General features: G+C 38.4%; 1 protein-coding gene across 3 annotated transcripts in view; it reads left to right on the top strand.

Annotated features, from left to right (window-relative positions):
- Window positions 1-15448, top strand: part of camk1b (calcium/calmodulin-dependent protein kinase Ib) — a 35598-nt gene extending 20150 nt beyond the window's left edge. For 2 of the 3 annotated variants that reach the window (XM_044349241.1, XM_044349239.1), the window contains 10 exons: window positions 3831-3962; window positions 8482-8556; window positions 9844-9982; window positions 10333-10459; window positions 10813-10888; window positions 11010-11122; window positions 11292-11370; window positions 11543-11630; window positions 12042-12180; window positions 12388-15448. In XM_044349241.1, the coding sequence (XP_044205176.1) occupies window positions 3831-3962; window positions 8482-8556; window positions 9844-9982; window positions 10333-10459; window positions 10813-10888; window positions 11010-11122; window positions 11292-11370; window positions 11543-11630; window positions 12042-12180; window positions 12388-12485 (1066 nt within the window). In that variant the 3' untranslated portion in view covers window positions 12486-15448. Of the gene's footprint in view, window positions 1-3830; window positions 3963-8481; window positions 8557-9843; window positions 9983-10332; window positions 10460-10812; window positions 10889-11009; window positions 11123-11291; window positions 11371-11542; window positions 11631-11833; window positions 11958-12041; window positions 12181-12387 lie in introns of those variants that run through there. The other variant, XR_006403094.1, reaches the window with a different exon arrangement.
- Window positions 15449-15669: the final 221 nt, after the last annotated feature.

Here is a 15669-nt window from a genome sequence, read left to right as displayed (position 1 = left end):
AATGTTTGTGCAAACCACTGGTTGACACTTCCCCAGAGCCCCTCGATCTGTCGTGGGTGCATGGAGAATGTCAACTAAATCCTCCAGATGCTGCACAGGAATTTGCAGCGCTTCACACAGCTGGATTTCTGCCAAAGCTAATGGCCTTTGTTTGGCAGTTTTACTCTCTTGTTGGGATGTGACCACAGAGCCTCACTCCCAGGATAATTGTTACTTTGATCACAGAACGGCTTCAGTGTTCTGTTAGCTTTGAGGTTAATAACACCAGAGAAGCCATATGTAGGTCACACAGAGTAAAGTAAGTTATGGAACCTGAGGGAAAAAAGTCAGGGCCATGGGACATTTGTGAGACATATTCAGTATGTTGGTGTTTCTTTTGTATATTTTTAAGGTTAAAAAATGTTGCTCCTGAAAAATAAATACAAAAGTATACAATGTGTCAGAAAGTACATGGCAGAAAAGTCAGTCAGCAGGAAGCTCAGATGGTACCATGCTTGTCGAAAATTAATTATAGGATTGTCATGAATCAGAAACAAACAAGGCAAGATGTTTGCTGTCTTATAGCAATTGGAAGTAAGTTTTTGACAGCTTTTTATTAGTGTTGTATTTCACAGACAGGATGAAGTGAGAGACTTAATTACTTAAAGTAAGTAATTAAGTAAAAAGGTAATAGAAGTTGTCACTACTGTAGTAAGTGATTTTGATGAGACAAACAAGTACTGAATATTGACCAAAGCTATCTCAGTTTGCTGCCAAATGTGTTTGTTGTCCAATGTTTCTTTAAAATCATTTTACATTTGGTTTGGGGTTTGCTGTACTGGTAGTGGTCAGTGGTCCAATAATTAATTGTGAACATGGGCAACTCTTACAACAACTAAACAAGTCAAACTGAGTCTGTAAATAAACTAGGAACACTATGTCAGTATGCATTGTGTACTCTCAGAAAATACACACTTATTTTGCTGTTAAAACACCCAGAGGTTCTGCTCGAGGAGAAGAGAACATTTTCCAGTTCAGAAGTGAATAACACAGCTGTAGAACAAATATCATTTGGGTTTAAGCAGTCAACATGCATCAAAACATGAAAATGTTCCAGTATTCAGCATCACATATTGGAGTAATAAATTTATTTATATTATTATTACTCCAATATAATTATATTTGATTATTATTTATATTTTTATAAATAAAAAATGAATAAAATAATATAATAAAACTCTTAAATTCTTCCATTCAGTGTTTCAGGCTTTGGACTGAGGGGAGGTTTTGCTTTGTCACAAAATTTCAAAATACAAGTGTCAAAATTAAAAAGCTTTTTTTTTTTTTACACAGAAGAGGGTATTTTTCATAGAGAAGTTGTAGTCTGCAGGTCATGCAGTTTCTTCTTCTGGTGATGCTGACATGGAACGATGCAGTACTTCCTTTTTTGTAAAGCTGATAATGTATCTGCAAACCTAGCAACTGAATGGTTATGGTTCCTCTCTGCCCACACATCATGCCTATCTGTGGACGAAGAGATACGGTAGGGCACAAACTGACAGCTGACATGTAATCCCCCCCCCATCCACACATACACTTGTTTTAGAAACTTACTGTAATGTCAGGGAGTGTTGTTACATTTTGCAGTTTGCAAAAGTGCACCAGCGGGTATTGATGTAATATCAGTACATTTGTGCAGAGAGATGTTAGACAGCTTTAAACTTTCCTTCAATCTTAGTAGCACATGTTTTAAGGTGGAATTTATTGGCAGCACTGTTAGTATGCTGATTAGATAATAGTCTGTTCCAAAACAAACATTGCATTCGTTCGCCATGAACTGATGAAGAGTGGGTGACTGCCTGGTAGCAAAATATCAGTGGAAGTATGAGTAAGATCTGATGTGCAAAATTCCCTGTAAAAATGCAACCATTTTTATCCAGAAATGTTGCTTTTTTCAGATGAAGTGCACCATGAAAAATCAAACCAGGTCATGTCATTGCATTACGTTCCTATCTTGTTTTGTGATTTAAAGTAGAGACAAAGAGTGCCTGCCCCCTACTACCTTCCTGGTACTTTCCAGGGAAGACATTTTTCTTGCAAATCTTGAGTTGTACGGTCTTGTTTGCAGGATTCACAGATGTTTTGCATTGGGTCTAATTACTGGAATGTCTGTACACTTAACTTTTATTCTCTGTTTGCCCTGTATCCCTCAAGAAGGTCTCTTACCAAAAGAATAATAAAAGTAAATGAACCAAGTGCGTAGTACCTCTTCCTTTTTGTTTATTGAACTAGTAACATTTGAAATATTGCCAAGTTTACGATATGATAACTATTCATATGAATCAAAATTACATCACTTTGTGGTAAAGACTACAGTTGAATCCCTTAGTTTAGTCAGAGCATGATATTTAGGTTTATTAGTTGTTATTAGGATTATGCAACATAAAACCTATGTTGTCTAATCCTCCAGGGACTTTCATACATGTAGTAAATATGAGACCACTGTAGCAGGCTGTTGTAGTGGACCTGGGATATTTTTATACCCTACAAGTTACGCAGGCCTTCAACAACTCAGTTTCTTTCACAGTATACTCACACTTTACTAAGTCAGTATTACCCTTAAAAGGTTCCTTCTCCTGCTGCCCCACGTCTCATTACTGTCGTACTACTAACTGTGCCAGTGTAATATCGGGCTCAGACCTTTAAATGTGGGTCAGGATTCCATATTGTTATTGCACAGCTTTGGGTCTCAGTCAAAAATCCCTGGACCTCGGCCAAAACACCATAGATCATTAGAAATGCCTGCCTCTGCTCTTTACTCCGGGTCATGGGAAAATGCTAAAATTCTTTTGCTAGTTTGAGTTTGTTTCTTTGTCATTGTTCAGCTGATTTTAGCTGAGATAGAAAGAAAGCAACATGGCAGATATAATGACTGTGTGCACCTCAGCGTGCCACAACCCTGCACAAAACTGTTGTATAGTGTTATCTATATACACATAACATACAATGTCACATTGTTAAATATACTGTATGAAGCATGGATGAAGTGATAAAGGTACTACTAATCCATAGATATGCTTGATTAACGCATGGAATTATCTGTTCTGTTGTGTGAATGGGTTTTATATGTCTGAACCTATGTTGAGCTTTTTATTTTTACTGTATCATCCACATACACACATTTTAATGTTAACTACTGAACTACACTGTGTAGTGGAGGAATTGTGGAAAGTGAGCATGCAGAAAGTTTGCACTGGTGCAAACACTCACACAGAGCCAAATGTTTAAGTAATTTAGTGAAAATTGTGAAAATCTATCAAACATATCAATTATCTTATCCACAAGTTTTGGCAGTTTTACTGTGAACTTTCACATCAACCATGTTGAAAGAAAATTCGAGACAGAAAGAGACGTGTTACTATAACATAACAGTGTTTAATGACTGTGGCCATCTGATTGATTGACATGGGCAAGATTTTAAGCTTAAAGCAGTTTTGGGCATGAAGGAAGTAGATGTAATTTTGTCACCAAGATGAACCTCAACATTTGATACTGGCAGTTCCAAATCATCCCACCTATTTGTAGACTCTCCAAAACTTACAACAACAACAACTTAAGGAGGAGGCTGAAGTTAAAATAAAAACAATCTGGCATCAACAGGATAGAATTTCTACCAGTACTTACATGTACAGTTAGTGACCAACTTATCTCAACAGTTTAGCCGATGTAACATCAAACCAGGAGTTTTATATCTCCACTCTGCACATGCATACATGTGAAGAGCTCTGCCTAAACACCCGATGATAAATGGACTGAGGTCTGACAGACTGACCTGTGTGTTTGTGTTTCAGAGGAGCTTTCTCTGAGGTGGTCCTGGCAGAGGAGAAGAGGACCCAGAAATTGGTGGCCATCAAGTGTATCCCCAAGAAGGCATTAGAGGGCAAGGAAAACAGCATTGAGAATGAGATAGCAGTCCTGCACAAGTAAGTGGTCTTGACTGATTTGAGAAGTTAGCGATATTAGATCTTATATTATATATATATTTTATATATATATATATATATATATATATATATATATATATATATATATATATATATATATATATATATATATATATTTTGTTCTTCATATTCTAACAGAAAAGAAATGGACAGTGGAAGTTAAAGGATGAGTTTATCCAAATTACAAAAAGGAAAAAAGGAAAGAAAAAAAAACAACAATGCCCATGATTTGAGATATCCGCTTCTGCAGTTTATGACTCAACCCCAGTGCAGTGGGAATGTAATTTCATCTGTGGTGCTCAGTGTATTGAAAAGATGCTTTTAGACAATTCCACAGCAGCTTGTATTTCAGGAAACAATGTCCAGGTTACTCTCGAAATACCACAGAACTCATTGTGACCACTTCTCATTGAACTAATTTCTACTGAAGAAATCATTTGAATGACCGCATGCTCTGTGGATTAACCTTCTGAATTTTATGAAAAGTTTTGTTTTTCAATGCTTTGAGCACCATAAACAAAATATAATTCAACTACAATGGTCTGGGGTGAGAAAATATATTTTTTTGTATTTTGTAATTTTTTGTAATTTGGGTGAACAGATCCTTTCTCATGGTGTTGTACAAGCTGTTCTGTGATCATACCTACAAAAACTACTGCACATGATTCCTCCTCAACCAGCTAATGCACATGTTTCCCTTCTACCTGTGCAATACTATTTTAGTATGATAAGACAAAGCCAAGTGACAATAACACTCCATGTAATTGTTAGTGGTTCAAACGTACTTCTCTTTAGATGTGGGAATTACAGGCCATGGTGAACATAGCTGATCTACATTGGGTCCCAAGTTATTTTTAGAGCTCTTGTTGCCTGGGTTACAGGAGACACACAACTCTAGCCAATATACAGCTATGATCCATCCTGAGGTGAGGATGGTGGAATGAGAGTGGCGGGGGTTAGTTAGCAGTTAAAATCTTGACAAATGGAGTAAACTGGAGGTAGAAATCACGACGCGCTCGCTCTCTCTGAAGTTTGTGTAGACTCACACAAAGGTTTCATTACTCATTTTAACACGTCATTCTCAACTCCCCCTCGGTATGCAGAGTGGGGACACAGTCTGTGTGTGAAGCTGAGTATATTAAAGGTAAAATACACATTTCCTTAAAGCAAATCAAAGGTGAAAGTAGAGTGAATGATAATGTTCTTCGATGTCTGCTGGATGTGTAAATAGGCAACTGTTTGCCAACAAGTTTGCTCAAATCTCATTATGAAGTGTTAATACATGTATGTCAATGTTGTGTTTTCAACATATTAACAATGACCCAAAAAATCAATGAATGCTGCTTTAAATAGGTGTAATATTTAACAAAAATAGATGTAATATCTTAATGTCTGCTCATTCTCTTGCTTTGCAAGGACATGAATTCATCAGATGGAAAATATATTTCCCTTTATATTATTTATTAGTTAAAGGTGCAATCACAACTTGAATAGAAAAGCCAGATGTGACTAACAATCAGTATAATAATAAAAATTTCATCTTTTATAAAGAAAAACATTACTGGAGACACTATAAAAATGTTATCTTCTAATAAAAATTCTCAGACTGGAAGGATGGCCACACATTTATACGACCCGCTCAACCTTTGCCTTCTTTAGGGACTACAGCCAAACTAGTCATCCTGTCTTTACTTTAATGACCCTTGTTGTGTCTCTCACTGTAAATCACTGGCGTTTATTTAATGTTTCTAGCCAGCACTAGTAACACTGTTTTGATTTATTCTTTATATCTACTATCACTTGACTGTGTAATGACCTAGCTAATGTGGGGGCAGATGTAGAGCCAGATGATCCTCCTGGGATACACTCAGTCAACTCTTTTATCTATTTTAATTACATGATGTAAGACGGCAGCCCAGTATAATGGTAGTTTAAGGTTTAATGCACCGCTAATATAGCCATGTGATTTCATCACACTGGTTAGCTGGCTGATCATCCCCTTCTCATTTTATCTAGACAAAACATTTACTTAAACATTTATTTGCACACAGTTGTGCAAATACAGTGACTAATCACACTCTGTTAAGTCATTTGCAGCGATGCCAATCAGAAGAGTTGGTGTGAAGTTGCTGCAGAGGCTCTGTTGAAAATCTGCAAAGACTTATTAACATGGCTGTATAGCATAACTAAAACATATCTGAGTTTGTTAATCGGATTCATCTCAGTTAAATTTGGACTCAAAATAAGCATGTGTTTCCGCCCATTGCTCATTACGTTTTTCGCCTGAAAACACCAAATGTGCCTTTTCAGTGACTAAAACCCCTTTGTTAAAACATCCATGTGTTAGATGAGGCGTACAGCGAGTCATGTGATTATACAGTCCGTCTGATGTCAAACAGGGGACTTGAGTTGTCTCTTCAACTGTGCATTTTCATGCACCTGTGTAATCATATTAAAGCTTTCTACACTAAACTGAATTCTAACTCATCATGTAAACCAGTTTCTAATCAAGGAAACTGTTGTAGATTTCTGCTGGACAAACGTGATCCTCTTCACTTAAATGGATGAATTCCTTCTGACCTGAGAAAGGCATTATTATCTCAGCTCTTACTGTAAGAGATGGAGTTTCGCGTGAAAAAAGACTCCACAGAAACCGCGAGACACTTAAGACAACACTTCTCCCGTCACAGGAACTTAAACATCCTGAAGATATTGTAAGAAGCATTCATTCTCTCATGGAAGTCCTCCTCAGTTGCCTTGAAAACAAAACATTTGAGACAAAAGAAAGGAGAAAAATAGCAAATGTGAAAAAATTAAAAGATCAGGTGTAATGCCAGAGGGTCTAAGGGTGTGTTTCAACAGCTGTTATGAATGCAGAGATTTAGCTTAGGTGCTAATCCAAAAGGTTCCTTAAATAAATCTATTAGCTCTGTAATTATTTGAGAAATTCAACAGAAAATGGATTTAAGAATCAGTACATCTGCCCATTTCAGTCAGATGCCAAATGTAGTTGTTACTGGCTGAAGACCTCTGCTCTGCTGTCTAATTTACTAACTCCCGTGTTGTGATGCCCTGTGAAATCCACGGGTGCTGACAGGGGTCAGCAGATGACTCACCAGCCTTCAGTAGACCTTTCAGCTCTCTGCCAATCACCATCACCGGCTTCAACCGCACCAGTGTCACATCTCATCCACATAAACCTGCACAGAAATTCAAGTTCAACGCAGTATGTTTACTGCATGTGTTTGACCTTCTCTAATAGAGAGTGGATGTGCACGCTTGAGCTCACACGTGTTCACATGTGTCTGCTCGCTCGGCAGGTTTAATCCATCATTCATCCTTCACTGGGTCCATAGATCCTTCTGCACTGAGCTAAGCAGATGAATGAAGGTGTCCATGCATTGTTACAATCTGGATAAGACTCATTGCTAATCCGGTATGAGTTTAGGCTGACGCATACACAGTTACCTCACATGGCTTTATGTTGTCATTGTCCTCCAAGTCAACTCAGTCACTGACAAACATACACACATAAACCAAGCACTGAGTTGAACTACATAAGAAGGTTACACACAAGTATAAGTGTATTATCAGGCGGAAAGAAAAAAGCATTGGAGTCAAAAGTACCCTGTGGAGTTTTTGATTACTAGTAGCACTATGGAGCGATATTTTTATAAGAGGGCACATTTACGTGCATTCTGTACTTGACAGTTTTCTATACACAGTACTTTTCAGTAGGTACCAAAAAAGTAGTGAGGTTTGAGGGTCAAGACACCATTACTGTCACTATTCTAGGGATTTCATTAAGAAATACAAACATTGTTTTTATTACTGTCATTATCACAGTAACTAAGGCTTTTTTAAAGAAGCAGATTGGTATAAACTGTTTTCCATCTAGACGTTATGTTCCCACATATCCTAAAGTTATTGTTTCCCTGTACAATAAGACATGTTAGTCATGTGCATGTTATGCACCTTTAAGTAAGTAAAAGATAGTTGAATTTTTGAATTTTAATATTATGTGACCTTTCACCCAGTTTGTTATACACACTTCACTAAAAAACACAGGATAAATGTTAGCATGTGTGCGAGTCAAAGGTTTGGTAGGTATGGTAACTTACAGTACACACTGGTCAGGCTGAGAGGTACAGTACCAATCTAGATCTGGTGAGTCATCTTCTCACCCTTGTCACTGCACCCATGGGTCTCAAGGGGCATCAGAACACAGAGTTCAGCCAATTAGGGAGCTGCGTTCCAGCACACAGCGCAGCCTCGTCTACAGCCAGTAAGAAGTACATGTGACTGTTGGACGAACCTGTGCGGCGGCCAGGTTCACTACCGACCCAATCACGAAATTATCTGTATTTTCAAGACACCTAGAGGGATTATTTTTAGTATCTGCAGACAAAACTCGCAAGTATTCAGGCCTAAATAATAAATTCTGTATCAGAAAACTTAATTTCTTGCCCTCTTTCTCATCTTCTCTTCTTCCTCACAGGATTAAACACACCAACATTGTATCTCTGGAAGATATATTTGAGAGTAAATCACACCTCTACCTTGTCATGCAACTGTGAGTATTCACATATGTTTGGGTTTGTGTGATCCGTCTTTGTGCAATGTGTGTTTGAACCTCCCTATTTGCGCCATCTCCCACACACTGCATGTCACATGCCATTAATTGCACTGCGTAACACACTTGCATGTGCGTGTACTATGCCTACTCATGAACACCAGTGGGGAGTACGCCCTTACACTTGCAGCCTGTCAGCCTCCCACCCACCTCAGCTACTGAAATGTCAGAGAGAGAGAGAAAAGACAGATCAGAATCAAGAGCTCTATTAGCTGAGAAGCTCCAGAAAATATAAATCATTTACGCATTAATCACAGTCACTGGCTAATCAGCGGCAGAGAGGGAGAGTGTGGTGAGAAGTTCCTTTTTAAAATATGGGCAATAAATTTTTGTTCCTTCACAACAGTTTTTGTGTGCCCTTGCAGTACTTTCACCACAGTAACAGAGTTATTTTAACCTGGTCTGGCAACGTCAAAAATGTTGCAAGGAGGTGTAAAAACCTATAAGGGACTAAAACTGTATTATGAGGGAACTGAAAGTATGTGGGCATGGTGACACAGGGGACATTGTTGTCCAACTTGTCCTTTACAAACAGTGGCCGTCTCAGTTTGTAAAAACATCTGAATACTCAATATCGGTCTGCCATACTAGTGACTTTCCTTTGTTTTTGTTTCTCTCTCTCTCTTTATATACATGGTATGTTCAAAATATACATAATGTTAAAAAAATGTTAATTCTTGAGACTCAAACCAACACCCATACTGTCAGCAGATGCTCTGTAGGCAGAGTGATGTCTCCATCTAGTGGCGTCTGAGTCTCATATCCACAGACATCACATTGTATGTGGTTTACTGTCTGTTTCATTTACACCACAGATGAGGTTGAAATATTTTCTACCTTTATGCTTTTTTTTTTGTTAGAGACAAACCTGCAGCACATGTCATTATTACAGTACTATAGCATAACTTTGAACAAATAAATAAATCTCAGAGGACAGAACTCCCTATGCACAGCCAGTATTTTCAGTCAGGTGCTAGTCAGTCGCAGGAACACATGTGAAAATCAAAATTAACCACCGCACACTGAGATGACTTTACTGTGACTTTATTAGGAGCGAACAATGCGTTTCTCTTGTAGCTTCTTCAAGTTCACTTAGCACAAATAAATCTCTCTCTCAGATTATACATTTCTGTCTAGTATGATTTTGTAGTTATTTCCATTCTCTGTATTTCTTTCTGACAAAGCTTCACTTCACTTTAATGAATGAATTTCTCCCTCTTCATCCAGGGTGTCTGGTGGGGAACTGTTTGACCGTATCATAGAGAAAGGCTTCTACACAGAGAAAGACGCCAGTAAGCTAATTCGGCAGATTCTTGATGCTGTCAAATACCTCCACGACATGGGCATCGTGCACCGTGACCTGAAGGTCAGTTTGGGGTTCAGAGATATGACTGAAATTAGCTTTCAAATGTTTGTTTTTTTTTAACTTCAACCATAAATGCTGAAAAAACTGTAACACTGGGTTTCTGTACTGACTCCTTTCTAAACATTCAATTATAGTGTGCTCCTGCTGAAAGTAAACACAATTTGACTTAAGTGTTGTCTTTAAATTCCCTTCTGTAAAAGCATATAATCCTTCTATGGGGAATAGTAATCATATAGTTGTGGTGGTAAAGGTGTGTTTCAATCTGTGTATTCAGGAGATACTTTTCATTCTTTTCTATAATAATATTTTATTTGCATCCCTGGTTTTGGTGTTGTCCCACCTCATCACAGCCAGAGAATCTGCTCTACTACAGCATGGATGAAGACTCCAAGATCATGATCAGTGACTTTGGGTTGTCTAAAATCGAGGGCTCTGGCAGCGTGATGTCAACAGCCTGTGGAACACCTGGATATGTCGGTAAATAAGTCTGATACTGTCCTAAATGAGGAAATCAGGAATTATAATCAAGAATGTTTACATGAAAGGGAACCCTCTGATATGCTTTATTAGCACAGAAATCCACAAAGCAACACAGAAGAAAATGCACCAACCATCTACTCTTGCTTGCAGAGTCACACACTAAATTAACAATCATAGTTTCTTTTGCCTCCAGTGCATCATCAGAAAGGCTCTGACCACTAGTTAACCATAAACTGTGGTTTAATCATTTAATCCAACTGGCATTGTAATGAATGTAAAATCAACAACTTTGTTTTTTACAGTTAGCATGATCTTATATAAAGAACTGAATGACCTTTATTTCCTTTCAGCCCCTGAAGTGCTGGCTCAGAAACCCTATAGTAAAGCAGTGGACTGCTGGTCTATTGGTGTCATATCATATATTCTGTGAGTAAACATGTATTGATCCAGCCCGCACTGAAACAATACTTTAACAGTAGTAGTTTTATCAACTTCCTCTGATGCTCTGTGAGGAAGCATGACATCTGTCTTCTCCTCTGTGTCTCAGGTTGTGTGGTTACCCTCCTTTCTATGATGAGAATGATGCCAAACTGTTTGAACAGATCCTGAAGGCAGAATATGAGTTTGATTCTCCTTACTGGGATGATATCTCTGATTCAGGTACAGTGCATATTTTTCTACAAATAAAATCTTTGCAGTTATACAGTATACACCTTAACCACTGATCTACCGGGATGCCTTGGGCTCAGTTTTAAACTGATGTTGTACAATCATAAATAAACCTTAAGTTAACAAACTTTTCTCTCTTTTTTGTTTTTTTTAATTATAGCTAAAGACTTCATAGTCCACCTGATGGAGAAAGACCACAACATACGTTACACCTGTGACCAGGCCCTGCAGCACCCCTGGTACTAGTCATATCCTGCTCTGTCGTAATGCAGTCACAAACACATGAGCTCATCCTTGATACTCCAACTTTAGTGATGTAACTGTTCTACAGGTTGGGAATGTTGTATAACCCGTGGTGCTTATGAAATCCAGATTGTCACTTTTATGTTTCCTTACTCCTCTGTCTGTCAGGATTGCTGGGGATACTGCCCTGGAAAAAAACATCCATGAGTCTGTCAGTGCACAGATCAAGAAGAATTTTGCAAAAAGCAAGTGGAAGGTAAGGCTTCCAATTTATCTAGAACGCACTTTGATTTTCTTATACGCACAATAGATGCTATATGGTGTATTTCCCTTTTAGTATACATGGAGAGAATACAGTTTAGCTACAATAAAAGTCAGATCTTGGTCTCAACTGCAGGAATCACTCCTTTGCTACTAAAGTTCCAAGTACAACCCACTGCAAGTTGTTTTGACTGTTAGGGATTGCCACAAATCTTCAGGCCAGTTGATGAGGCCAGGCGATGAGGTTTCTTCATATTAAAGAATCACAAGCAAAACAACTGTGGGGAACCACTGCTTCAGGCTTCTGTCCAAGATCCAGTCGGTCAGCTTGTTGGTCAAACTTTCCAATGAATGAGATTCTACTGTCCTTTGTTTTATATTACATCTGTGGCTTTTCCCTCTGCAGCAAGCATTCAACGCCACAGCCGTGGTTCGCCACATGAGGCGTCTTCAGCTGGGCACTAGCCACGAGGGACCAAACCCAACGCTGCCCAGCCCATGCCGAAATCAACTGTTGATGCCAGAGGATCACCCGCAGCACGCAGGTACCAGTTTGGTGGTTTAGTTTGAAGTGTTGTTAGATTCCTTCTAGATTAATTAGTTTATCTCACACACACACTATGAGGACTGTAAATAAGGAACAGAAATACAGTCAGTTTTTACAACTTGTCTGAAACTATTGATAGGCCTATTGGTGGAAGCTTTATAAGAAAAAGCTGCACCACTAACAGTCTGTCTTCTTTGTCTCTCAGAGGCTTGTTGTGAGGGAGGGTGCTCCCAGAACGTCGACGGTGGGGCAGACTCTCTGTCCAACTGCAGCTACCGTTGCCACCCTACCAGCAGGGTGTGATCCCTGCACCTGCTCCACTTACCTGTCTAATTGATCCCAGTGACTTTCCAATTTTAACCCCCTCGGTGGAACCAGAGGCACCATCTCCCCCCTTATCTGGTTAGGAATACAGCGTCATTCCAACCTCTCGCCTGCAGGGGGAGCAAGCCTGTCCAGCCTGAGAAGGAAGAAATAAAATGGCAAGAAAAGGAGGAGGGGGGAGACTTGATGATTATGATGATGATGATGATGATGATGCACCAGAGTTGATCTATTTTACAGACTGGTAGTTTGGGAATAAAGTGAAATGGTGAGAGGATACAAAGGAAGGAGGGGAAGATAACCCTCCAGCGTGTCAGGGGGATTGTTTTTTAGCCGGAGCAGGACAGAGCTTGTTGGACACTGTTTTTATTCATGATTTTTGACTCAGCCTGTGTCTTTGTTTGTTTCATTTGTTATCGTTTTATATATTTTTGTGTTGTCTTTTTAACCTCCTACTGTTAGACTTCGGAGTGTAAATCCAGAAACAATATCTGCATGATCAGGAGAGAAGTTCCCCATGCATGTTTTGTTTATCTTTAAAATATACCCTGTTGCAGTGATGCAGCATCACCTTGTAAACGATGGAGTGGCGTGTAGAAAGTCTGTCAAGGCAGAAAGGCATAGAGAGTTTTAATATTTTGCAGTATTTTAACTGAAGTTGAAATCTTGTAATTTAACTTTTATGCTGCAAAGTGAACACAGATCTGCACTCTCTGTCTTTAAGTTGTGCTTTTAGACAATCAGTGACTCAATAGTTTATGCAATGAAAACTCCATCTATCTACTATGTAGCCTTTTATGTGGTGATAGTGTTTCCATGCAGTGGTAAAGCTTTTTTTAAAAGGAAAAGGCTTCCCCCTTCTCCTTTTTTCAACCCCAAACCTCTTTAACCACTCGAGCACAGGAATATATCTTTGTCTAAGGTGCCTTTAGGATGTACAGTATGATGGGTTTATTTTCAGGGGGAGCTTCTGAAACATTTTGTCTCTTTCTGCGCAGTTCATGCAGCACTCCATTGACTCTTTCTGTAACCACATTTACAGCTTTAAAACGCAGTTTTATGCTTTTTGTCTCAAAGTTAGGTACTGTAATCTCAGAGGGGAGACCTGCAAACATACTGTCATAGTTGTCAAGATGTGTATTTTTTTCATTTAGACTGGTTTAATATTACAATATCAAACAAAAACTAATAAAATACATCAAACGACAATTCAGAAGAAGCACTGATCAGTGTGCTCAGCCTTCCTCGAGACTCAGTGGGACTAAGTAGGTTGTGTGGATGCAAAAAAACTAAATTTGATATGCATCTGTCACCATGCACTGTAATCGTAACTTCATCTTTTTCTTCTTACATTCTTTAACAGGCACATGCAGCCTGTTCAGAAAAATCTAGATTAGAGAATGTAAATATGCATCAGATTGACTCACTTGTCATTTTTACTGTTTCTCTTTTTTTTTAAATTTTATTTGTCATTCATTCAGCTCTCTAACACATAGCAGTGTCGGTTATTTTAAAGAATCCTGTAATGTCAATTGTTTTTGAAATTGCAGTAAAAGTGACGCTGAGATCTTCCATTGACATGAGCTTCATCCACCCTCTGATCACTCAATCCCTGAAACAATCAGTTTCTGTTTAAGACATTCATACTCTCTCTGCTGCAAAAGCATCAACTTTTGGTACTGACGTGATGTTTGCATGACGTGGTTTGACATGTGTGAATCCCATGATTAACAATGAATAGTGTGTACATTACTTGTGATAATGTTACAGTTGCCATGAGACGAATGATGGTTAAGGAGAGAAAACTGGTTTAAAAGCTTCAAAGTTTTTTCCACGCTGATGAGTAATTAAAAAGCATCTTTTTGACAGGTTAGAGCTAGTTCAATGTGCTGCTTGAAAAAGTATTTCTGAGCTTTATTCTGCATTTCTATTGGGTAGGTGTGGTAGTGTATTTGGACAGTAATGTACCTGGTGACTCCAAACTGTAAAGCGTAGTTAAAAGAGTAATTATTTTTCAGGGGTTTTCAGTGTAAATTGTTTTCGTATTTTATGAATTACTTTGACAGAGGAACACCCAAACAGGCACAGGAAGTCTGACGCATGGAAGCAGTCGTCGTTCACCCTCTCATTAATGTTGGCAGACTGACATTATCACAGTTAATCTCCTGTAGTCTGATTTAGCACCTGTACTTTTCCGACTGATGCACTGAAGTACTCAACTTAAGTGGTACCCACAAATTCAAAAAGCAAAAGTTATTTGTAGACAAAAGAGAAAGATACATTTTAAGAGAGTTTATTAGAAAAGAATTTGTTTTACAGTGTCTGCTTTTTAGAGAGCACTGTGTGTGAGGATTGAACAAACTAAAACTAACCAAAAAAAAAAAGACTGGCGTTTTGGGAGCAGGAACCCGAAGATTTTTACATTCCAGTGCAATGAAACAAGCGATGATGAAATACATAACCATGTAGTATCCCATTACCTCACCGCTCAACCAACGTGGTAGGAAAATAACAGGGGAGATATTTGAAGCACAGTCTTGCCCTCAGTGGTGCTTAACTACAGGGTGTTTCAATGAATTATTTCTGCTTTCAAACTGGTCATTAATCACCACAGCTTTTGCATTCAAAATGATCATGTCATTCATGGGTTTTTGTGTGTGAAGGTTATCTCCTTTGGTTGTGGTTCTTTGATCTTTTTCATGAACTGCTTGTAGAGAATGACCAGTGTGCGGTAAGATTTGTACAAATGAGTGTTTGTATCATGAATATGTTGCCTTTTTATGAATGCTTTGTTTCGGGGGGCCTCAGTACTTACTGTGTAAACAGATGCAATGCGTCATGGGTTGTTGCAAAGTGACTACTGCTCAGTGTGAAAGCCAGTGACTTGTGCTTGGAACAGATTTGTAAGTGAAACATACATTAAAATCCCTGTCTATGCATTATTACCGCCTGAGTCTATTTGTAAAAAGAAAAAAAAGACATTTTGTAAACTTATGTTTTATGTCATGCACATATAACAGAAACCTGCAAGAAAAGTAAGAATAAAATACAATAGAAGTGATATTTTTCTCAATGGCGAAATTTGGCAATTGTTGATCTCATGAAATATTTTTGTGGCTTGAGAGGTTTGTCATGAATGTTAATTTCATAGTCTGCTACATGA

This window comes from Thunnus albacares, chromosome 4 (assembly GCF_914725855.1).
Source record: "Thunnus albacares chromosome 4, fThuAlb1.1, whole genome shotgun sequence".
Classification (NCBI taxonomy): Eukaryota; Metazoa; Chordata; class Actinopteri; order Scombriformes; family Scombridae; genus Thunnus; species Thunnus albacares.
Note: the sequence above shows the minus strand (reverse complement) of the source record. Positions and strands in the feature narration are given on the sequence as shown.